This window comes from Phoenix dactylifera, chromosome 18, assembly GCF_051530095.1.
Source record: "Phoenix dactylifera cultivar Ajwa chromosome 18, Ajwa_hap1_PhDact_Kaust_v1.1, whole genome shotgun sequence".
Taxonomy (NCBI): domain Eukaryota; kingdom Viridiplantae; phylum Streptophyta; class Magnoliopsida; order Arecales; family Arecaceae; genus Phoenix; species Phoenix dactylifera.
The window spans coordinates 19842988-19867189 of NC_143207.1; the positions used below are offsets into that span (position 1 = coordinate 19842988).

The window sequence follows — 24202 nt, forward strand, 5'->3', positions numbered from 1 at the left end:
AGTGGGAGAGGGCTGAGGAAGCCATGGGGTTTCAAAACCCCATAAATCGATCGTCCCGGTGGGCGACCAGGATATGAATGACGTTGAAGGTAAGAAAATAGGGAAAGAGCCATGACCTTCCAAGACGGCAGCCAATATTAGAGAGCCATGATATCAAGATCTGCCAATATGAAGCCAGACCGAAATATATCAGCCACAATTGTATCAGCATTCCAAAACGTTGAAAGTTTTTCTATATATTTTGTTGGTGGATTGCACGCCCATAAAAACTGAGATCCTGGTGGAGATGAAAACCTTTCATGAATCCAAGAGACCAGGGGGGAAAAAAGCGAAAGACTTGACCCTGTAGTATTATTTGCATGGTTGCCACCACTCCAATCAGCAGTACATTTATAAGCTATGGGATTGGCCACCACCGCTGAATGGATGCGACAAGAATTCTGTGATTCCTGGCTCTTAGAACAGGGTAATAGAAACCAAGCACGTACTGCAAACTAAGCACAACAGACTATTTGACAAAGGAGTGCATTCCTGAAAATTCTCGTACTTCATATAGCATAAGAACTTCAGAAATCCCCCTGTAGACATGTTTTGATCATGGTGCATCATGCCCTGCTCTCATGCCTAGTGCGAAAGACCAAAGATGGACCTTCTTTAATGATTGATCCCAAGGATACCTGTTATCATCCTCTAAAAGTACTAGGAAGAGCAGTCTTCACGCATGAGAAGATAAATCCTCCAAATATTAAGAAATATCCACTGTTGCATCCTTATTTAAAGAATTTTGACATCATGTTCCATAGGTACAGGAGGATGCCAACAGCCAATTCATCCAGGAGATCCAAAAAAAGTCTCACAAATAAGCAGCCTTCCCCCAATCCAGGGAGGAATGAAGAAGTCCATCTTGTATTAAAAATTGTAAAGAGCCCAAACAATGACTTACCTACGAGATGAACAAATACGAACCCGACGGTTGAAGCAAAATAATACAGAAGAAAACTACTAAATGAACTCAAGCATATGTTGCTAAGAACAAATAAAATATCATGCGGAATCCGCGAATTTCTATCTCTATAACAATTTCTAATTATACACACACTTACATTTTTCATGGCCTAAAAAGATGGTAATAAGCAAAATGACTCCAACCCAAGAAGCCTCAAAATGCCATTTTCTTCATATCATGATTGTCTGCCAATATAGGAAACCACCAGCAGAATCTGCCTACCAAGGGACAGCACTGCCCTGTACCGAGTCATACGAGTGAAACAAGCATTGTCAAGTTCCAATTGCAGCCCGTGGGCTTGAAGAAGCCATGCTAAGGGAAGAGACGATTCGAGAAACAAGCACGGGTTCATTACTGACAGCTTTGGATGCTGCAACATCTTCCAATCGCTTCCAAGTTAACTCCCTCTTCTGTTGTACCTCTTTTTCCTTTGCTTCATCTTCTTGGAATCTTATTAAACATTCCTCAAAAAGCTCTTGGTCAGCATCTAAAAAGAGCTTCCTCACATTCAGTGTCAGGCTCTGGACAGCCTGGTTCCAGTGTCTCCTGGTGTTCCTCTCCAGAGCTGGGAATATAATTGGTAGGATGACCTTCCGGTTTTGGGTGATCAAGTTTCTGACATGATCGTTATTCCAAAGAAACAAAGCTCGCTCTGCTACCTGAATGATCCCAATCAACTCAAGTCAGTTTAAGAGAACAAAAACTGGTTATCTTATATAGTTAGTATCAAAAAATGAAGTAAAACTTTACAAGAAGAACAATAAATTCACAGAGAACATGCACCTGATCTATAAATCATTCTTAAATTTAGTTCTTTTCTTCGAGTGGAAAGGAGGCCTACCCGCACTTTAATTGCCTAGATTTAAATTCTTGGGAATGCACAATTAAACCAAGAACCTTTGGTCGCTAAGCAGAGGGGTGTGACCATTAGGGCAAGCCTCAGTTCACCTACATTTAGTTTTTCTATGACCATACATATCTACCCCCATGCAGCTGGTGAGGTGCCAGTGCATGTAAAAAGCTGGTAATATGACACATCATGCCAAGAAAATAAAAAAAATTAAAAGAAAGTGTTAAAAAGGCATTGTGCCAACCATGCCAGGTGCTCATACTAGCCCAGCAGGGTACATGCCAATCAACAGTGGATTTTCAAAACCATTATTTAAGGTCCCTTGTCAAGGTTCATGAGAGTGCAATTACTGCAATACTCTACAGGAAACAAAATCCAACATATTATCTACATATCTTTTTTGCCATTTGTGGTAACAGAATGCTGGATGACAAAGTGCATACAACACAAGCACCCAGCTTGATGGATAAATAGCCAACTGCAACTGAAACTTCTTTGCCAGGAAATTCATGGAAGAGATAAACAAAAGTCCAGAGCTGGATCAAGACACTCATGAGAATAAAAGAAGCCTCATTGATGAGGGACAACATTACTTCTGAGAAAAGCTGCGGGCGAACACAGTCACTATATACACATTCGTGCATTATAAAGCACTCAAAAGCCAAAGGAAATGAGTAAACCAATAAAAATATAGTAAATTTTGTCTTCAATGAAGGATTCATTGAAGAGTTTACTCTAGGCATCATCTAATATAAAAAAGCAACTTCCATGAAAAACAATTTGATCAAAATATAGGGATTTTCCTAATATTCCAAGCACTTGCATTTTAAATGAGATGCACCGACAGATTGAAGAGAGAGTGCTTTCAATAGTGGCTTTGATCCATCAATGATCAAACAAAATATTTGGGATTAAGACTTTCCATATATGAATGGATAGTTGTAAATACATGCATATATGCATACCCGTACATATATAAATGTGCGATTGAGTTGAACTAAACACCAAATCCTAACTATTTGGCAGAAGATTTTACAATTCAAAAATCAATAATGAACATCGAATTGAATTTGACCCAATATGCAGATTATTTGGCACAAAAAACAAAATGCATGGGACAGATCCAAGAAGGCTAATGCTGATGTCATGCAAACATAAAGAACTCGATATATGGTAAATAATATGTAGATATGGTTTAAAATTTTAAATAGATGTACCCAGCATTAATTTTAGAAAAAACAATCAATAACACTCATAAAGGAATTTCTCATACACCATTAGCTTCCTGTATAAGCCAACATGTCCTATAGTCCATCAAACATCTTCAAATTGTTTTTTCTCTAAGAATGCACCTCAAAATTTGTTTAAATAATATTAATCTCTAAAACTGATTGGCTACATATTAGCTGTATACAGTATGCATGGATATATTATCCATAAATAGGGACTATATTGTGCTTGAACACTAAAGAACCATCATCGTCCCTCTGTCCAACTCATCCTCCATGTGTACCATCAGCCACAGTGTTCCTGCAAACTACCACTTACATACGATGTCTGGTGGTTTCAAAGCAGGTTGTGGTGGAATTCCCACAGTACCAGCAGTATGTGCACAACAACATTTATTATGATGCATAAATATAGTATTAATGTGTAAACATAGTAACACATTCCCATGCAGTTTTGTCATCTATTTTGAGCCTATTTTGTATCATTAGTATGTAACATTATTATATAATGTTAGCAGCTATGACAAATTACTCAAAAACAAGGTTTTAAGCTTCAGCAACCAAATTGTTTCAGCTAAGACCAAACCAAAAGCAATTCGCGGTTTTGGGTTCAGTCAGTTTGGCAGTTTTGTTTAGTCTTGGCTGAAACATGCTGGTTTTAGTTCAATTTTGGCCAAACTGTCCAAAATCTATAGGTGTTCTTTAAATTGTACTTTCATGTTTACTATCATATCAGGAATGGTTCTTTATTTCTATAAGTACAGAGGCTATATAACATGGATCTTAAGCAAAATTTTTTTCTTTTTCTTGAACTAAATGAAGGGATGGATGATGAATATAACCCCTGATAGGCCAAGACCTCTAAAAAGACCCTTATCTCAGTATTCTATAAGGATCAACATGAATAACTAAATACAACACATAATGACACTTTTTTGTTATAAATATAGCATTCTATATTACACACTCAACATAACAGCCACCTAACCTTAAAATATGAAAAAAAATTGCTCAAATTCATTATATTTATGTCTGCTATTGAAATAAACATGAAGAAAAAGATTTAAATACATTAAGCACCGAAAAACATCAGAATTGCTAAAAACAATGATATTTCAAATAACTGAAGTTCAAGAAGCAAATAAAGCATATGTCTGTATCACAAATTACTAGCATGCTTTATTACTTTTGTTTATATGCCATATGAACTTCGGCCTAAACCCTATGCAACAGACTACTTTGTTGTGTAATTACTATTCTTGACTTACTTTATTTTTCCATTTTCAAATTATTCCTTTTCCTAAACTGAAATCTACAATACAAAACTACTGAAACCACTAAAAAAAACCAAAACTGATTTTTATACATTGCTGAAAACCTGCACAATATACATGTTGCCATCAACACAGATATTGAGGATTATTTATAATCTTAGAATTCTGTAGATTAGCTCAGAGTTTAAAAAACGTTTTTTTTGGTTTAAACATGCCTTACATTAGCATAAAACAATTTAAATAGATTTCCATAGATGGATAAAGAAAGAAAAATGCAGCAGATTTTACTGTGCCAGATCCTTTTACAGACTCATGTGCCTTCCATGAGATTGAACGTCCATTGATGACACAATACAGCATTCTGTGTACCATATCAGCCTCTGATCAACATAAACTCGGAAGAGATACTCGAGATCGAACAACAATGCTCAAAAAGGCCAATATGACAAGCAAATTATATCTCAGCTGTTATTGATGGGAAGGAAGCATGCACGAAATTTGAAGATCACATGCTGTGTTGAGCTTCTAGCAAATTATACTACAAGGAGATGGATCAACATCAATCATTAAGGTATGTGATTTTACTATGCCAAAAGACCAAGGTTTTAAGTTTCGCATGAGACCAAACTGAAACTAATTCCCACTTTCAGATTTTTGTCAGTTTCGGCAATAAGGGTCAATTTTGGTCGAAACTGGCCAATTTTTGTAGTTTCACTAGTTTCAGCTGCAGCTAGCCATAGATGCTATTTCTAAATTTACTTTTAGTGTTTAAAATCATATTAGGGTTATCCCTTTATTTGGTTAAGTACATAGGCTATCAAGTATCAATTTTATTTCTCTGTCTTGAGTTAAAAGAGTCAATAATAAATGTAACCTTGATGGGCTAAGACCTTTGGGAAACCCTTAAGTTTAAGTCAATTTCAATGTATTTATATGATTGATAAGGGACAAGATGGAGCTAAAGTTAATTTCATAAACTACACAAATGAAAATGCTAGGTGTCGAATGCATGGAAGAAAAGCAAGTAAACCAAAAGCCAACACAAATTCAAGCTTGTTTCAAGCAATTGACAAGTCTAGAATGAATAAGTATGTTTTGAAACGATCTTGTTTCTTTTGTTTGAGTTAGCAAAGAGTCATGATGGTGTATGTTCAGGACAAGAGCTAGAGAGATTTTTGAGGCCTAATATCTCTACTATTATAATCAAAAATTTAAGCACCAACATATATTAGCCAGTACTAAATCATATCAGTGAAGTATATTATGCCACTACATTCCATTCTTGTACCATTACCAACATGTGTTGTACACTCATTTTTGTTACGCTCACAGTAAAACTCATCCTGTGTATTGGTATGGCACCACATGTACAACGTTAGTAAAGTACCAAACCCAGACACCAAAACTAGTACCTCCAATAGGGTCGGCGGAACCATCTCGAATCGGGCGGTTCCGATCGTCTTGAGCCATACCGATGGCTCATCGATACAGTTTCGGCAACGGAAACGAAACCCATTGCCGGAGCCGAAGAAAGAAAGAGAAAGCAAGTGAGAGGGATAGGGAGAGGGCGGGATGCCAGCGGAGGCCGGCCTAGGCCGCGAAAAGTAAGACTGCGGTCGCTTCTCCTGTTTCGAACGAAACAAAGGTCTGGGCGCGGCCTTAAAAAATTGTGATTTTTAAATAAAGTCGGCAAATTTTGAGGCCGCGACTGAACCACTGTTTTATTCGAAACAGGAGAAGCGGACACGGCCGAGGCCGGCATCCGCCACACTCCATCGGGCTCCCTCCCTCTCTCCCCCTTCTCTATCTCTTTTTCTCTCTCCCGCGGTCTGCGTGTCTTCTCCTCCGTTGGTATAGGCCCGGTACGATCCATACCAACTCGTGCCACCGGAAAACCGGCACGGTGCCCGGTCACGGTTCCGCCGACCTTGGCATCCAACTTTGATTATTATGCAAATGCTTAAAAGCATGACTCCTCCTTGTTTTGACTTTTAATTTTATTCCCAACATATTCGGTCTCAATGGACATCATATTTTGTTTTCCGAAATGCAAATCAATGGGCCTTAATGTCCTAGAACATTCCCTACTTCCAATCTCTCAAGTGCATCATATGTGCTCGAGCCTACTACAGTTGAAGCAAAACCCAAATTTTCTGATTTTCTACTTGGATCACAATAATCAAATTTTCCTTGGAGTTTAATATTACAACAAGATTTTATGTTTGAGCCAGTAAACAAACTTTCCATCAAGTATACAATATAGCTAAGTCATTTCTATTCGTGTTGAGCATCCCCACTTTAGTTCTTTCTTCATAATATTTCTCTATTTCGCATGTTCATTGGGCACTATGTGTTCGTGAATATTGGACCGCATTAAAAACAAAAAGACCTTTTATGGCCGAAAACAGGCCGGATACGGTCAGTTATTGGCACATCCATATCTATTTCCATATTAATTTAGCAAACATGAATATTGATATGGATACTAAACGGATAATAAATATGTAACAGTACTTGTCTAAATGAATATGAATACAAAATGGATATTAATCATATCCATATTTGTTTTAATTGTATCCATATTTGTTAAACAAATATGGATATAAATTAGATATTACTTCAAATTAATATTTTGAACTCGGTGACCCGAACTAATCTTCCTGGGCTATCCAGGTCACTGGTTTCCTATTTAACCATGAGTTGACCAGTATACCTAAAAAGTGAATACCCCCCTTGTGTGTTGTCCACTCTCTCAAGACACCAGACACCTTCTTGCGCTTGTCCATTAAACACCAACCTATCTTCCTCGTCCTCTGCCCCCCCCCCCCCCCCCCTCCCTCCCTCTTGGCATAACACCTAAAAGCAGGAGAGATCACCATACCCTACTAGATCTAGGTTGCACCACCTCTGAGGCCACCTTGCCCCCAGGCCTATTAGATCCGAATACCTTGCCTTCGTTCTTGCAAGATTTGATAACCTCATCATCATTGCCATGAGATCCAACCATCTTGCTTCCATTCCCATTAGATCCAACCGTCTCTTCTTCATTCCTGTGAGAATTAGCATCTTGTTGTGAGATCCAACCACCCCCCTTCTTGCATGATCCAACTGTGCCACCTTAAAACAACAACGAGAACCACCAGAACACAAATAACCTCCATGGCCAAAGGAATGGATTTGCAATGTCGGAGGACATTTATTTTTTTACAATCAAGCCAAACAGGCTGGAACCTGGGTCGACCAGATAGTTTGAATGATTGAACCCCTCGGGTCATCACGTCAAATAGGTTTTTGGATTTCCTGAGTGCAAGTCCAACCCAACCTACAAAGGTCAGCAGTGACAAGCCGAATAGGTTAATCCGAGCGACTTAGATGAGCTTCTAAATACTACTTCGGATACAAAATGAACGTTTAAGAAAAGTTCGATGATAACTAGCATTGATAATCTAATCATCAAAGATGACAATAACAAAGGAGTTTCAATTATTTATTTGACTACAATTTCAGCACAAAATATACGTGGAAGAATGAATTAGATTATGAAAATCTAGATATATAAATGGTTTTACCAATATCCATGTGGGTATTGTATTGGATCCAAAATGAGAGAAAAAACTTAAACGACAAAAATTTTCTTTGCATCCCAATCCATATCTATATCCAATAAATTCTGTATCTCCATATCTGAATCATCTTTGTGAAAAAGACCTTCTATTTCTATATCCGAATCCTTATCAAAGTGCTTCTTGATTGGACAAATTAACTAGAATCATGTTGATGAGGTAGATGATCAAGAATTTAGCTTGTTCCTTGTCTTGCATTGCGAATGTTACATGAGTTCAATTTAACAATTAAGCTTGCGGCTTATTGTCAAGATAGTGATCATCACTATTGTTTTCTATGCTTCAAGCCTCCATTTCTCTTTGCTATCTTGGCAGTCTTTTTCTTGTTAATGTTGCTAAATACTATCCCTCAATACAACTTATTAAGACATATGGGAAATAATTAAATTGCATTTATGCACAATTAATGCATTAATTGTTAGTTAAACAATTGTTCCAATTTAATTTTTATGGGATGGTTTTAAGAGTATCGATCCAGGATAAGATAGGTCAAAAGAAACAAATGGCAAGGATCAAGGTTCGCCATTTCGGTGCCGAACTCCGTACCGGTACCATTTTATTATAGTGCTGGTAGGCAGTATTGTACGAGATGGTGAAGCGTACCGTGTATCAGTACGGTATCTTAGTTCGGTACCTGTACTGTATGCCCAATACGGCAAACCTTTGCAAGGATAATGATTGACACAAGTCATTATCATCATTAGCAAATTGAAGGATTCATATCCATACACAAGTGGCTAAGGGGTAGAGCACATATTGTAACCAATTAGAACAAGAAAAATGAAAGTGGTTTTAACCTCGAGTACCTAGTTTTGTGATAGTTGAAGGGCCTTCTGTTTATATCCTTGTTCCCAACAGGGAGCCTAGTGTACCTAAAAGCACCCTAGATGATTACATTAGAATGCATAATGATTATGTAAAGCTCACTCATATAATTTGACTGGAAAAATTATATGAAGATTTACCATTGAAGGGATGAGATACTTGTTGCTCACTGCTTAGTCATTTGTGACCACCCTCACATGATTTTATAAAATCAATACTGAAAGAGACTTGCTAGTTGGTGAAGCATGAAACAAGTTATTGATCCTAGATAAGTTGAAAATTATCGAGAATAAGCACTAGAAAAAATAAAATAAGGAGGTTGCAGTGTTTGGGAGGGTGGTAGAGGTGCATTTTGTACCTAGCTCATAAACGGATTCTCCATAGAAGATAGCATAAACTTGATATTTTAGTGAAAAAGGATTGTTGGGTATGCAAAAGCATTATATTGTGTTGTGGTTTCAGCGATGGAACTACGAGGCTTGTAGAGTACAAACAAAGCACATGCTGGCAAAAGGTAGTCTAAAGAAAGCTGAATAACCATCTGGATACAGAATAACACTTTGCTTTAATTTTTTTGACTACAATATTCCTAATAATCTGAAAAATCAAGGCAACCAGGCCCCAAAAACTCCTTTCTTTTTTCTTTTCTTTTCATTTTTTTTCTTTTTTCATTACGAACTACCCATCACTTCACCAACTTGGAAACCCAACTGATGTCCAGCACCAGCATCATAGGGAGAAGAGATGAGAGGAGAGAAGCATTCTCTTTCTACTTCGACCAGTGGAGAAGAGCCCGAAAGCAAGAAAGATTTAACTTGGTTGAAACTTTCAGGTCCAAACTAATGGGAAAGCACCTCTTTTCCTTCCGCTTGATAGGCTCTCAAATCTAGGAGCACTTGAGAGAATCCAACCGTCACGGGCGAAAGATGAGGATGGTCTTTTTGCATGAAGCAGTACTGATCCCAGAAAGACAGAAAGCTTCTTCACCATTGGCATTGTGGGCTCATCTCAAAGCGACTGAACTGCCTTAAGAAAGGGCTTTAGCGCGGAATTGCCGTAACCTACCTCCCAGACCAAGGGAAGAAGGTATCAGATCACTGTAGTTCGAGACTCCTTTTGTTAAAATTACAGGATGGTCTTTCGCATGAAAGACCTATCCTGAACCCTAAAGAAAATCTTAGACAATATTTTCCATTCATCATTTTATTTTAAATAAACTTTTAATTAATAATTCTTGAATCGATGCCTTTTGTTAATTTTGGATTTATCCTATTTCTTGAGATCTTGATAATCAATCTGAATACATCAACCAAGATCTCAAAAAACCCTCGGATCTTTCCAAATTTTTCTACATTTTATCTCGGGAGATAAACCAAGATCTCAGTTTATCTTGGTGTTGGTCACCCACCAATATGGCCAATATCTCAACCTTTAAAAACCTTGACCATTGGAAAGTTCTATTGCTACATGAATAAGTGGAAGTATAACAAAGAACACAATAATGAACTGAGCTTTCTGGACTTTATTCATGAACAGTATGAGAGAATAGGCTTTAGTTGTTCTCATATCACTTTTGAATCAACGAATATCCCGGCTGATGCTTCCAGACTATTTCATCTCATCGCACCGCTTCTGGCTTCACCCACAGCAGCGTACCGGATTCCTGAACGTTTCAGCATAACGGCGTAACAGCACCTGACATTCCATAACAGCCTCTGACATCTTGTAACAGCCTCATAACCGATTACTTTTCAGCACTAATTCTCCATGAGAATTCTGTATATAATGTAAGCAAATATTCTGAAATGCAGTGATCTTCTACCTAGCATTACAATCAATGTTTTCCATGGCTTCGACCGTATGCTCAGAACAAGCTCTCACCTAGATCTGCTCCCTGCATTTTCCTTGGGTATTCTGCAAATCACAAAGCATATAGATGCTACAATCCAACTACAGGACGTGTTTTCATTTCCAGGCACGTCAGATTTAATGAGGTATGTTTTCCTTTCTCTCAAGCTCATCAGTCTACCTCTCAAGAACCACCATTGCTTCCATTCCCATTACTCGTTCCACCTTCCAACATACATACTACACTCCCACCTGCTACAAATCACACAGCACCTTCAGACACAAGTCAGAATCCTTCCTTCTCCTCTCCACAGCCACCTTGCAACTCTGATATTCCTGTCTCTACACACTCTTCTCCATTATCATCTCAACAACCTGCTGAAATTCCTGCTACAACTCATCATATGATCACTAGATCCAAAACTGAATCGCTAAAACCAAAAAGAATTTTTTCTCTGGTCACTATGACTACATCTCCTCAAGAACCTACTTGTTATACAACGGCATCTTCTGATCCCCTTTGGAGGAAAGCTATGTCGCAAGAATTTGATGCGTTGCTTCAACAAAATACTTGGGATCTCGTTCCAAGACCCTCCACACAAAACATTCTTGGCTGCAAATGGACCTACCGTATCAAACAAAATTCGGATGGTTCCATTGCACGCTACAAAGCCAGATTGGTCGCCCAAGGGTTCAAGCAACAGTATGGAATAGACTATTTTGAAACATTTACACCTGTGGCAAAATTTCAGACAATCAGGATTTTAATCGTATTGGCTTTATCATCCGGTTGGTCTATCAAACATATAGACGTTTCAAATGCATTCTTGCACGGCACCTTAGATGAAGTGGTTCTAATGGAACAGCCTCGTGGTTTCATAGATCCCCTAAAAAAGAGCAATTATGTATGCAAGCTTAACAAGGCAATCTATGGCCTCAAACAAGCTCCGAGACGTTGGTTTGCCACATTCACGGACTTCCTGATACAACTGGGTTTTCAATTTAGCAGCGCAGACCCATCCCTTCTCACTTTTCATCAACGGGACATTGCCATGTATGTTCTAATTTATGTCGATAACATCTCTGCCATGTTACTTGCTTCAAATCCAATTTTCCATGCACGCACAAAACACATTGAAGTGGATTACCACTTCATTCGGGAAAAAGTTCAATCGAAAGAAATCAGACTTGCTCATATCTCCTCCATAGACCAGCCGGCTGATATCTTCACAAAAGCCTTGTCCACCAAACGTCACCATTCTATCATCTCCAAGCTTCACGTTGGTCCAACATGTTCAGCTTGAGGGGGCCTGTTCTCATATCACTTTTGAATCAACGAATATCCCGGCTGATGCTTCCAGACTATTTCATCTCATCGCACCGCTTCTGGCTTCACCCACAGCAGCGTACCGGATTCCTGAACGTTTCAGCATAACGATGTAACATCACCTGACATTCCATAACAGCCTCTGACATCTTGTAACAGCCTCATAACCGATTACTTTTCAGCACTAATTCTCCATGAGAATTCTGTATATAATGTAAGCAAATATTCTGAAATGCAGTGATCTTCTACCTAGCATTACAATCAATGTTTTCATTAGTTAGGTCCCCAAAAACCCTAAACCGAAAATATTAGCATGTCAGCTTCTAAGGAGGAAGGCCAACCATTTATGGGCCCATTCACCAATTGAATCTCCTTTAGTATGCATATTCTTCAAGTATGGGAAGGGATGCCTGCATTCTCTATTGACCGCACCAGCCTTAATAGCACCACCATTATACATACAAATTAACTTTGCAAGTTGGTGGCATTAGAGTTTAGTCGTTGGGAGGATGGGCACATCAAGGAGAAGATATGAAAGCCAATATGCAGCTTATATAGCCAAAAGAGCATTCGGATCTCATAGCCCTAGGGGCAAGGTGGCCTCAGAGGTGGTGCAACCTAGATCTGGTAGGGTATGGTGATCTCTCCTGCTTTTAGGTGTTATGCCAAGAGGGAGGGGAGGGGGGGGGGGGGTTGCAGAGGACGAGGAAGATAGGTTGGTGTTTAATGGACAAGCGCAAGAAGATGGTGTCTGGTGTCTTACTATTTAATGCATCCATCAAGGAGAAGATATGAAAGCCAATATGCAGCTTATATAGCCAAATTTGACAAATTCAACCTGACCTTTAATAACAGATGCATCCTCTAGCTTTGCAACACAAATAAAAAAGGCGCATCGCTTTGCTTCAACAAATCAATGTTTTAACTTGATGACTTCTCACCTATTACAGCCATACTTTAGCCATGTGGTTACATTGAGACCTCCTACCACTATAATTTTCCATTTTCTATTTAAAAAAAAGCCAAATAAGCAAGCATTCTCGAATACAACAAGGTTGGTTGGTTTTCATGTGGGCTCCTTTGCAGTAATATTATTGCTGATAGTTCATCATGTCCACCATGCTCCATCACCACCTTCATTTAAAGTTTGCCCCATCCTCGAGTTACTGCTAGCCCAAATGACAATTACTGTCAAAAATATAGTTTCTTCAGCTAATCCTATTTAATAATTTCCAACTCGGGCCTAAGAACCATGGCCCAACCACCATCCACAAAGCCAATCTCTTCAATAAGGAGAGCTATCAAAAATCTATATGATTGTGCAACTTCAGTCAATTCACATATCACTACCAAAAATTAATATTTTTTGTTGCGCCTTTAGCCAACATAAAAAAACAGCACAAACAAGGCACTTGACAAGTTGCATATAATCAACCTTCAGGAGTACAAAACTTCTATTTAGGGTGCTGCATTGCTTCAAAATCTCTCCATATTTATATAAGAGATTTGATTCTCCATATTACACCTGAATCCGATTCTATACCCCCCACCAATTCTTTGTAATTAACCTCCTCCGGAAACATATCAATATATCATCATTACCCAAAGATGCCTCATATGAGTTGATTGAAGAATCATGGTTACACTCTTCTCCACCAGCATTCACCCTATTCCTTTAATATTTTCTTCATAATCAATGGACTGGTACATCCACTTTACACTTGAACCAACAATACATGCAGAGATATGTTCTTCAATCCCAGTTATTTGACAAGGCTGAGGGATGCATAGATGTAGTTAACCGAGGATGATCAATGATAATGTAGTACAAGGGACAACCTTGAGGAACAAAGGGTACACCTCATGCCCAACCTTTATTTATTCATGTTCAAAGGACAAGCGCACAACAGATCCAGCATGCAGACCAAAGGACAAGCAGTGTGCCAAGTGCTAGTTATACAAAGCAAATCCATTCATTTGGAAATGAATGGCAAAACTTCAGACTACAGATGAGAGACATGCATTTTATTAAAAGAAAAAAGAGAAAATCATGAGTTATCCCACAACTTGGTTTTAGAGTATGAAAAGATTGGGATTATATCTTCCATTAGAACCTAGTGGCACAAGATACATCTTTTTTGGGTAAAATGCTAGTATGAAATGAAGAATATAGTTTTTAACATTTGAAGAGCGAGAGATCATTTTTTATTGTTTGCAAAATAGACTAGATTCAAAGAAATCCAACATGGTAAGTGCATTATCATCGCCACCAACATTGTCATCCAAGCCTTTTCTAGTATCTAATAATATAATATAAAGTTCTACACATCAAGAAGAACATGGACATTCAGTCCATACATAAATTTTTATGACATTTGAGAAAATAATTAAAAGCACGGTGATAAAAGAAATAAATATATTTTTCTGACACTATAATAAGAGACCATGTGCATACTGATTGCAGCCCTGCAAAATCTGAGGCTAATGACTAGAAAATGATATAATAACAGGCTATGACAGAATTGATAACTACCTTTACAAGAGTACATATTACCACTTCAAGATTTCACTGCTGTTTGGAGTGTTGTAAGTGTGAAGTGAGCATGTGTTACAAGTCTAAATTTGGTCACATAATTTCTAGATGGAAGAAAAGTTCTAAAAAAATAATATAAATTCACAAGTTTTCCAAATTTGGATTTATTTTAAGCAAAGTTTGCCGTCTCGATACTGGACCCCATATCGGTACTATCTTATTATAGTGTCGCTACGCAGTATAGTACAAGACGATAAGGCTTACTGAGTGACGGTACGGTATGAGACGACGAGGCATATCAGCATCAATATGATACGAAACTATGTACTAGTTCGGTACCAGTATGATACGGTAGATCCGGTACTGTACGGTACCGATCAGTACGGCAAACCTTGATTTCGAGCTTACACTGTTGGTTGTATTATTTTTGTTATAGTGCTGACCAAGGTTTTAAGTCCCTGCAGGGGGGTGTCCCGGCCGTCCCGTTTTGCTCTTGTGAGAAAATGGGTCTAGGAAAAGAGAAGAAGAAAAAAGGGAAGAAATAAAGGAAGGAAAGATAAAGAAAAGAGAAAGTGAAAGGAAAGAAAAAGAAAAAGGAAAGAAAGAAAGGGCGAAGAAAAAGAAAGGAAGGAAAGAAGGAAGAAAGAAAAGAGAAAGAAGAAAAAGGAAAGAAAGAAAGATGCGAAGGAAGGGATAGAACGAGAAAGAAGAAGAAAAAGGAAAGAACGGAAGAGAAGGAAAAAAGGGAGGAAAGAAGGAAGAAAGGAAAGAAAGAAGAACAAGAAAGAAAAAAAAAGGAAGGAAAGAAGAAGGGGATAGAGACGAAGGGTACTTATGAGACTCATGACCAAGACTGCTACCGGGACGAGATGGGACAATGGGGCATTCCATTCCATGAAGAAACTGGGGCACCCCCGTCCCATGGGATTTCAAACTTTGGTGCTGACAATAGTATGAGCTTTTAGGCAATGAAAATAAGATATATACATTTAAATGAAAATATCACAACGACAAAATCTGTACATGATGCAGTTGATGTGATAACATAAGTCCCAAAAACCAAAGCCATTTTCATGACACAGAAGTAATGGAAGCCCATTACATGAAAGAGCAACCATTTAGAAAATATATCTTAACTTCCACAAAAGCATATTATTGTCCACTGGTGCATTTTTTCTATTCGATGCATCTTATGTAACACTATATCCTTAGAAAACATCCAGGCAAAGCATTTTTTTTTTGCTTCATTTAATTCAAGAAGCTATTGGATACAAGATAAATAGCACTATATTATTTGAACTTCATACTAGAGTTTCACATATTAATAATTTGGTGAGACAAATAGCACTATATTATTTGAACTTCATATGACACTATCATATAGTGCTATTTGTCTTACTAAAACAAAAGTATGTTTGTCCTATGAGTAGAGGATTTACTACTCATTCTGGAACCCAAAGCAAAGAATAACACAATATTGGCGAGATCAATTGGAAAAAAAAAAGCTTTGCACTGAGTCTATGCTAGACCTGTTCATAGGCTGAATGCCCCACCCGGCCTAATCAAGCTTGAGGACTTTCAGATAGGACTGGACCTGTATTTTGAGCTCAGCGGACCAAGTCGGGTCTAAAATATAAGCCCACTTGTTAAACAGGTTAGAGTTCGATTTAGATGTGGAAGCCCGGCCCGAATTTATATAAAAGACTACATAAAGCCCAACCTATATATCTATGTAGGCTATCCATCTCATCTCCCCTGCCCTTCGGCATCTTTACTTCTTACTTCTCCTCTCTAGCTGCCACTATGGCCAATCCCTCTCCATCTTCTTTGATCTCTCCCATATCTCCTCTGATTGACTCTTCGGTGTCATCCTTTGTTAGACTCTATCCCATCTTCTGACTTCGCATGAGCTGCCCGAGCATCGTTAGAGGTTAGGTTCAGGTTTCGGTATTAGAGGTCATGAGTTCAGGTTAGGTTCAGGTGATTAGAAGTCATGAGTTCTACTACTCGAGTTTAATTTTCCCCTTAGCACCGCTCCCTCCGCTACGCCTCTCCGAAATCCTCCCTCCTCCACTTGACCGCAGCCATTGCTAGCGATCTACAGTAACCCCCCTTCACCCTTACTCTCGCCCGCCCCTTTGCCGAGAAGGCCACCACAAGCGCCGCCACCATATCAAGCCTCCCTCTACGCCCTCTGTTGCTACCCAAATGCCCCTCACCCCCCGCTCGACACGAACATGCTCTGCCTTCTCGACTCGACCTCCACCTTCGTCGATCCCCGCACCAATCTCCACAACCGCGTCTAGTCCCTCATCCAATCTAGAGACCTCGACTCCACCTCCGCCACTACTGCCACATCATCTTCTCCACCGTCCGCCCCCATCTTCACCTATAGCACCGTCATGCCTCCAAGCTCCACACTTGCCACCTCAATGACATTCAAGAAGCATCAAGCCTGAAGCTTAAGTAAGTACCAAGCTCGGGCCGACCTCGAACTTGGCTAATTTTCGTTATATCTTGGGCTAAGCCCGACCCAAACCCGGCCCGACCAGCCCTAAACATGTCTTAGTATGCGCCAGAAAACTATAATGTTTATTGCAATCTATAAACTCAGATTCCTCAGAATTATCTATATCAACTTTGGATCATCAAGAATAAAATTTCCTGATAATTTATCCAATTAGATGGTTGGCATCAAACTTAATAATAGATTAAACAACTCAATACATCTATACCTTATAAAAAGATATGATATTTTATATAATATATATAGTCATTAATGTCCAAGAAAGAAAATACAAAAAATATCTTAAATATAGTAAATATAAATCCTAAGGTTCCTGATTCCTGCATAATGGTGGTGCTTGATTGATGTGCAATGGCGATGATGTGTAGGTGGATGCAAAGAATGCCAAACCGACCCGAATCTAAAAGTTCCACCAGTACCTAACCAAACCGACGTCGACTTGAGGCAGTTCAAACGTGCGGGTTGGTTCAAGCTATAAATTGCTCTGATACTTTTTTTTCAATGAGATATCCGCACCTTTTCGAGACCCTTCGAGGGATTTATCTCCAACTCTCCGCTCTCACTATCTCACGATCTCTCCTCCGCCATGTTTGCTTGCCATCGATGATTGATCCCTTAAATAAGGTCTCATCTTGATGTCGATCTACACATGATTGCTCTCCAATTGCTTCTCGACCTCATCCTTGTCGATCACATCACTGTCCTGGCCTCCACCTCGCTCACCAATGGCATTGGACCATCCTCTATCTCTCTCTCAAGTGAGCAGAGGCCTCTCTCCCCCCTTCCTCTCCTTCTTCCACTCCCCTCTCTCCCACTCCCTCTCCCTCGTCTAGGGCTTCATCTCGACGTTGAACAGCATGAAATTGCTCCGCGACCTTGTCCTTGTTGATGACATCACCATCCTCACCTTCACCCTGCTCCCCAACGGCATCAAACCATCCTCTCTCTTTCTCAGGTGAGTGGAGGTCTCTGTCTCCTCCTCCCCCTCCTCTCCCTCTCTCTCTCTCTCCTCATCTCCTTCCTCTCCCCCCTCTCCCTTTCTCTTGCTCCTTCTCCCTATTCCCCTCCCTTTCTCTATTTTGGTACGCTTTGGCAAAGCACGGTACAGATCTGTACCGTACCGTACCAGTAGCCAACTAGTATGGGTCATGGTACCAGTAAGGCTGCAAATGGGTCGGGTCGACCCGAGACCCGACCCGGCCCGACCCGCGTAGACCCGACCCGACCCGAGGGTCGACCCGACCCGGCCCGACCCGCGTAGACCCGACCCGACCCGAATTTTAGGACCCGCGGGTCCGGGTCGGGTCCTAAAATTGGACCCGAATCATTTTCTGGGTCGGGTCTGCGTTCACCGAACGGACCCGGCCCGACCCGAATGGATCCGAAGAGAGAAAAAAAGAGGGGGAAAAAGCAAAAGAGAGTTTTTTTTTCTTTTTTTTTGTGTGGGTCGTGGCACAATTGGTCCGTGAGGATCTCTCTCGGTCTATTACACTGTTGATACCTCTGGTGTCTCGGTAGCAGGCTTTTTTTTTTTCCTTCTATTTTTTGGTTTCTGCTTTTTTTAACTTTTGCAGGGAGGAAGTGAGGGAACACCGAACGGAATATGGGTCATCTGCCAGTTTTCTGCAATGGAATTGGATTTTGGAAGAAGGTCTGGGATTTTTTTTGTCCTCGTGAGTGGGGAGCCGGGAGACACCAAGTTCCGTCCAATCAGTCATATGGACAAAAAATAGTGTGATATGAAATTTAGCTTGTAGACCGACTTAGTCAGGGGTCATCTGTTCTGATTGGAGGTCAATTGCAAGTCTTTCAAGTCATGGGTCACCCAGCACCTCATAATTATGATATGACCAAATTAGATTTGCCCAAATCCTTTTCCAAAAGCACAAAAAATTGGACCCGATTTGGACCCGAACCCGACCCGACCCGACCCGGACCCGACTCGGACCCGACCCAACCCGACCCGATCTTCAACCGGGTCGGGTTTGGGTCCAAAATTAGGATCCGAACAAAAAACCGGGTCGGATCGGGGTCACCCAGGACCCGACCCATTTGCACCCCTAGGTACCAGTTTAGCAAACCCTGAGTGGTAAAACTAAGTAGACCAGTCTTTTAGGTCAAACAAACCAGAAAGCTAGCAACAATTCCAATAGATAGTATAACACTGAAAAATGTTCATACTGATCTGCACGTGTAGCATAAACTATGCTGAAAATTCAGCATAAAATGATCCCAATATAGGTCGAAGGGTTGGCCAAAAGAATGACATGGATGAAATTTGTGAATAATTATTTGAAGACACATCAAGCATTGGAGCACTTGGCTTTGAAAATAGAAACCAATGACGAAGTAGAATCCAAATAACATTCTAGCTTAGGTTATTTATTTATTATCTTTGTTAGTTTTTATTTTCACAAGGGATGCCCTTGAAAGCTATTGAAATCTACCAGTTAAACAATGAAAATCCACAATTATTCATTTATTTTCCCACTTCAGTGCAACCTTAGAATGATGAAATGGGAGAAGAAACAAGATGATGTCACAGATTAACACATAGAGTACATCAATGACAAGAATAAGAACCTTAATGAAGAAAAATTGATTAAGATACAGAGCAAGAACTAAGGTCAGAAACAAAACAAAGACATAGAGTAAAGTTAGTAGTTCATAAGTTGTAAAATTTTCCAGCAATCTCTCTACTAGCCCTCTTGTTTGACAATACCAACCCTAGGCAATTTATGATATGGACCTTAGATTCAACTAAAAGACTCACCCTCAAGGCTAAAACATTATTAACTAAGATGCTTATACAACAAGCATACAGAATCAGAATAAATTCTTCAATAATTTACTGGTGCAACTTTCTACTAACTTTTGACCATTAAAACATTAAGATTTTACAAATGAATGTGAGATATCACTAGATCTCAAAAAGTCCTTCCCAGCAAGTCTAAGATCATTGAGATATGGTAATAGAGAAAAAAGATAAGCCTGCGGAAATCTTGCTAATTTCTTAAAGATTGCAACAAATTTTGATTGCTTGCTCAAATGGATCTCCAAAACTATGCTATATCAAATAAGATGTTAAAATTTTGATTTTCCTAAGGATTGGAACCTATGTATACAATTCTGAAACTGTTCGAAGCCCATGAAAAAATAAAGAATTTCTACTTAAAGTTTGCTTTTAGTACCATCTTGTCTTCCTTCATTGTAAGCTCGATCATCAATAATAGCAAGTCCTATTCCTTTTCCACATTCATGATTGAACCTTCCTTGCTTTCTACCTCCACTGCATGCTTCCAGACAGATCCAAACACTGTCTTACAGTGACCTCATTTGATTTCTCCAACACCGAAGCTAACTTTGTATTCACAACTTATCCTCAGCTTCCTATGCCATAGTCATTTTTAATGTCTTCTGTTAATTATACTATGTATATACCTATTAACCTTTTTCTATAGTGATTATGTTACATAAACGAATCATCCATAATGGTGCCTGTCGGTATGTTACGGTACAGAAATTTTTCAGCATACCGAGTGTTGGTATGCCTCCGATATTGGGTACCGATACCGAACCAGTATGATACGATAGATGCCCTATACCGTCCAGGTGGGACCGGTACGGCGAACCATGCTCTGTATAGGATATCTGCACCAAAATTGAAAACTTAGGCCATGATACAAGAATCGATTTGCTATCAACCAGCACTAGCAATCAAAGGGAAGCATGTGCAGTATAAAACATGGATTGAAATAAAAAAAGAAAAAAACAACCACAAGAAAAGCAGAAGAGCAAATGAAACCAAGCAGATATCTCAGGAATTGACTACCTGAAAGTGCGAGCTGTTTAGGCAACGGCCAATCTGTCGGAACAAGGGCACCATACACCTCTGGAACTCTGCAACCTGAGTGGCTTCCAGAACCTCCTCCAGCTCCCCAAGAAACATGACTTCCTTGGAGCTATTGGTGATCGGCCAGTACTTCAGGAGCCCTCTGATGACAGTATCCGCCAGCTTAAAGTCCTTCTCCACAAACTGGGTGATGCAGTAGGAGAGCTGCTGGTGGTAGAGAGCCACACACTTGGGCTTATGAAGCGGGATGAGAGCGCGAACGAGGAAGAGCTTATGCTCCTCCTTGAGCGGCAGAGCGAACCCGTTAATTATGCTTCCCAGTATCTCCAGCAGCTCGGCGATCCCATTATGCTTCTCGGTCTCGAAGATGAAGCGGTAGAAGATGTTGTTGATGGCCTTGCGGATGAAGGGGCGGTGAACCATGAACTTGCCATACACGCGATGGAGAATCGTCTTGAGGTACTCCCGCTCCCGCTGATCCTCGGAGTCGAATAGGTCGAGCAGGCGCAGCACGAAGGAATGGTCGATGTAGCGCTTGGCGAGCTTGGCGTCGGTCTCCGACGAGGCGACGAACCGCAGCAGGAACTCGTAGACGACCTGGAGGTGGGGCCAGGCGGGCTCCATGGCGGGCTCCTCCTCCTCGGCGTCGAAACCCTCGGGGAGCCCACGGAAGGTGGAGTCGGAGACGGACGAGGGCAAGGTGCGGAAGAGGTTGGCGGCCACCATCCGCGTCGCCTCCTGCATCGCCGCCTCGCTGAACTTGGTGGTCGCCGTGGCGACATAATCGACGAGCTCCAGCAGCGTCTGCCGCTTCACCTCCTTCTCCCGGAGGTTCTTGGTGGGGTCGGTGAAGTCGAACACCACGCAGCACATGGTCATCTTCTTCAAGAACAAACTCGGCTTCTCCGAGCTGGGGACGTCGCGGAAGCTGGGCAGCGGCTCGTAGACCAGCGTCTGCACGGCGGCGGCGCTACCATGGCCGTTGCTGCCGGCCGGCTGCAAGGAGGACTTCTTTCCGTAGGCGGATTTGCCGGCGGCAGCGGAGGTCGAATTCGGGGTTCGGCCGGAGGAGGAGGCGGCGCGGGGGAGGCCGGCGGGGGCGCCCGGGGAGGCGATGAGGCCGTCGGGAGAGTCGGCGGCGGCGGAGGATTTGGAGGAGGGCTTGCGGGGCAGCTTGCCGAGAATCTGCTTGATCATATTTACAGGGAGGCAACCCTAAGCAACCCAAAAACCCTAAAACCCTCCCGATCTCGCATCAGATCCCCTATATCCGCATACCATGGCATGTAGAAGCACAAGAATAAATTAAATTGGAGCGGCGCAGACGGATTGGAAGGAGATTGGGACAGGCTTCGAGGGGTGATAAGAAAGAAGAGGCTCTCGCTATCTCTTTTCTTGCACTACTTTAAAGGTTGTTGTTTTCGTTATGGGCAATAATTAGAGGGCAATCAATGAATACTTATTAGAAGACACAAATGGAGAGAAGGGGGTGGAGGAGGTGCCGGGTTGGGGGCGGTTTGTGGAGAAGAAAGTAGCGATGGGAGTGAGAAAGAGGGAGCGCGCTGGCGCAATTCTGGAAGCCGGACAACGCCGGCAGGGGTGCGTACTGTGTGTGCCGCAAAGCAGAGCTGACACGTGCTGGTGACACGCGTGGTTTATGTGAGATCCTGCAACAACAACAAAAAAAAATCAACACCCTCCTCGCTGTAAATATGGGTCCTGAGAAGGGGCAAGATGGGCAGGTTAGCACTCTCTTGGGAAGATGTTCCACGTGTTAGTGATAGGTTTTGTTGTTAACTCGTACGTGGCACGTGTCATGCATTTAGGCCAGTCCAGCAACTAGCTACTGTCGCGTAGGGGTTGGCGATGAAATTAAGCATATCCGAAATTTCATATCTAAATCCAACTTATTTGTTAAACCAGCAACCCGGTTCGACCCATATAACTTATTTATTTAACAAATCAAATTAGATTAAACATGTTAGATGGATTTTAAACGAATCAAATAAATTTAAACGGATTAAATAAGTTAAGTGAGTCGGATTAAATAGATCAGAAACAAGTTAAGCAGATTTCAAACAAATTAAATAGGTTGGGCTATAATCCAACCTAATTATTAAATCGGTTAAAATTAGTTAAAACGGATCTAAGGTCTAAATATAAACCCAACTCATTTAATAGACAGATCTAGATAGATTGACTGGTTTATGACCTAAATCCATTTATGTCAAATCCAAATTTACTTAAAGCAGGATCAAATCATAAAATATCATCCCTATTATCGAGGGAGAAGAAGTAATTCAGAAATGTAGCAAAAATGTAACCCTTTGAGAGATGGGCTCTCATTCGAAATGCTTTTGGTCAAGAAATGCATGCAATAAGAGTTACATGTTGGTTGCAGTTACTACATTTATACCGATATTTTTAATTTTTATTTCACCGTATTTATAATTATTATAATATAAAATTTGATATTTGCTTGTTGTAAGAACCGCAATTATACTTGGTTATATTATCAACATAGTATCAATTTATAGCAAAAGTGATCCAACTTCAGTCATGTAAAAAAAAAAATAGACCTCAAAACATAATTGGACTTGCAAAATTTTAGTTAACTTACGGTGATCCAAATGCTAGAAAAGAACTGCATCTACAACTAGAGTTCACTTACAGCTGCAGATATTCAAGCACACCACTAGTTTTTGTATTATACTGATCAAAAAAAACCTATAAAATGCCAAGAACTAGGATATTATCTAGTTGGCATCTATCTCTCTACTGGAGAGATCCTTATTTAAATTTGTGTGAAGGAGGAAAAAAATATATTTTTCGAAAAAATTATGAAACGCATATCATATTATATAAGTATCATGTCGTCTATACATGTTTAAGCTTGTACCCCTTATGCTTGAGCTGCCACTTTTTTGCTTGGTTGATTAATAACTTGAGCCTCAAAATGAGATTTAAACTTATTTGGATAATTTCTTCTTGATTACTGAACGAGTTTGACTGTGCCTTTTTATTAAGGCAAGCCCATTCTGTTCAGCTCAATCATATCTTAGACTATTTAAACAAAATATCTATATTTCATGGACTTTACACTAGCTACAAATAAAGCAAGAAAGGAAAGTTAAATATTTATCTATTCTAAAGTGTCCCGGACAGGTCAAGTGCTTTCCTCGTGGCTGCTCAATAATTTTGCCTTAGATTTTTTTTAAAAAAAACAGGGGTACTGTTTGGCATGGTCCCTCCTAAAGCCGTTCGCAAGTAAGAGAAAGAGCACAGCCCCAACAAAAATTAACAAGGG

The 24202-nt window shown here is 40.3% G+C and overlaps 1 protein-coding gene across 2 annotated transcripts; it reads right to left on the reverse strand.

The window, feature by feature from the left end:
* Positions 1–860: 860 nt before the first annotated feature.
* Positions 861–22575, reverse strand: LOC103705190 (serine/threonine protein phosphatase 2A 59 kDa regulatory subunit B' gamma isoform-like). 2 transcript variants are annotated; one of them, XM_039131359.3, is made up of 2 exons: positions 20875–22575; positions 861–1665 (listed from the first exon to the last, which is right to left on the reverse strand). In XM_039131359.3, exons 1-2 carry the CDS (start codon positions 22090–22092, stop codon positions 1279–1281), a joined length of 1605 nt encoding a protein of 534 aa, XP_038987287.1. In that variant the 5' UTR covers positions 22093–22575; the 3' UTR covers positions 861–1278. The 2 variants fall into 2 exon arrangements, with proteins under 2 accessions (XP_038987287.1, XP_088570494.1); XM_088714368.2 differs by lacking the exon at positions 861–1665 and adding an exon at positions 20338–20693 and having other exon boundaries at positions 20875–22513.
* Positions 22576–24202: the final 1627 nt, after the last annotated feature.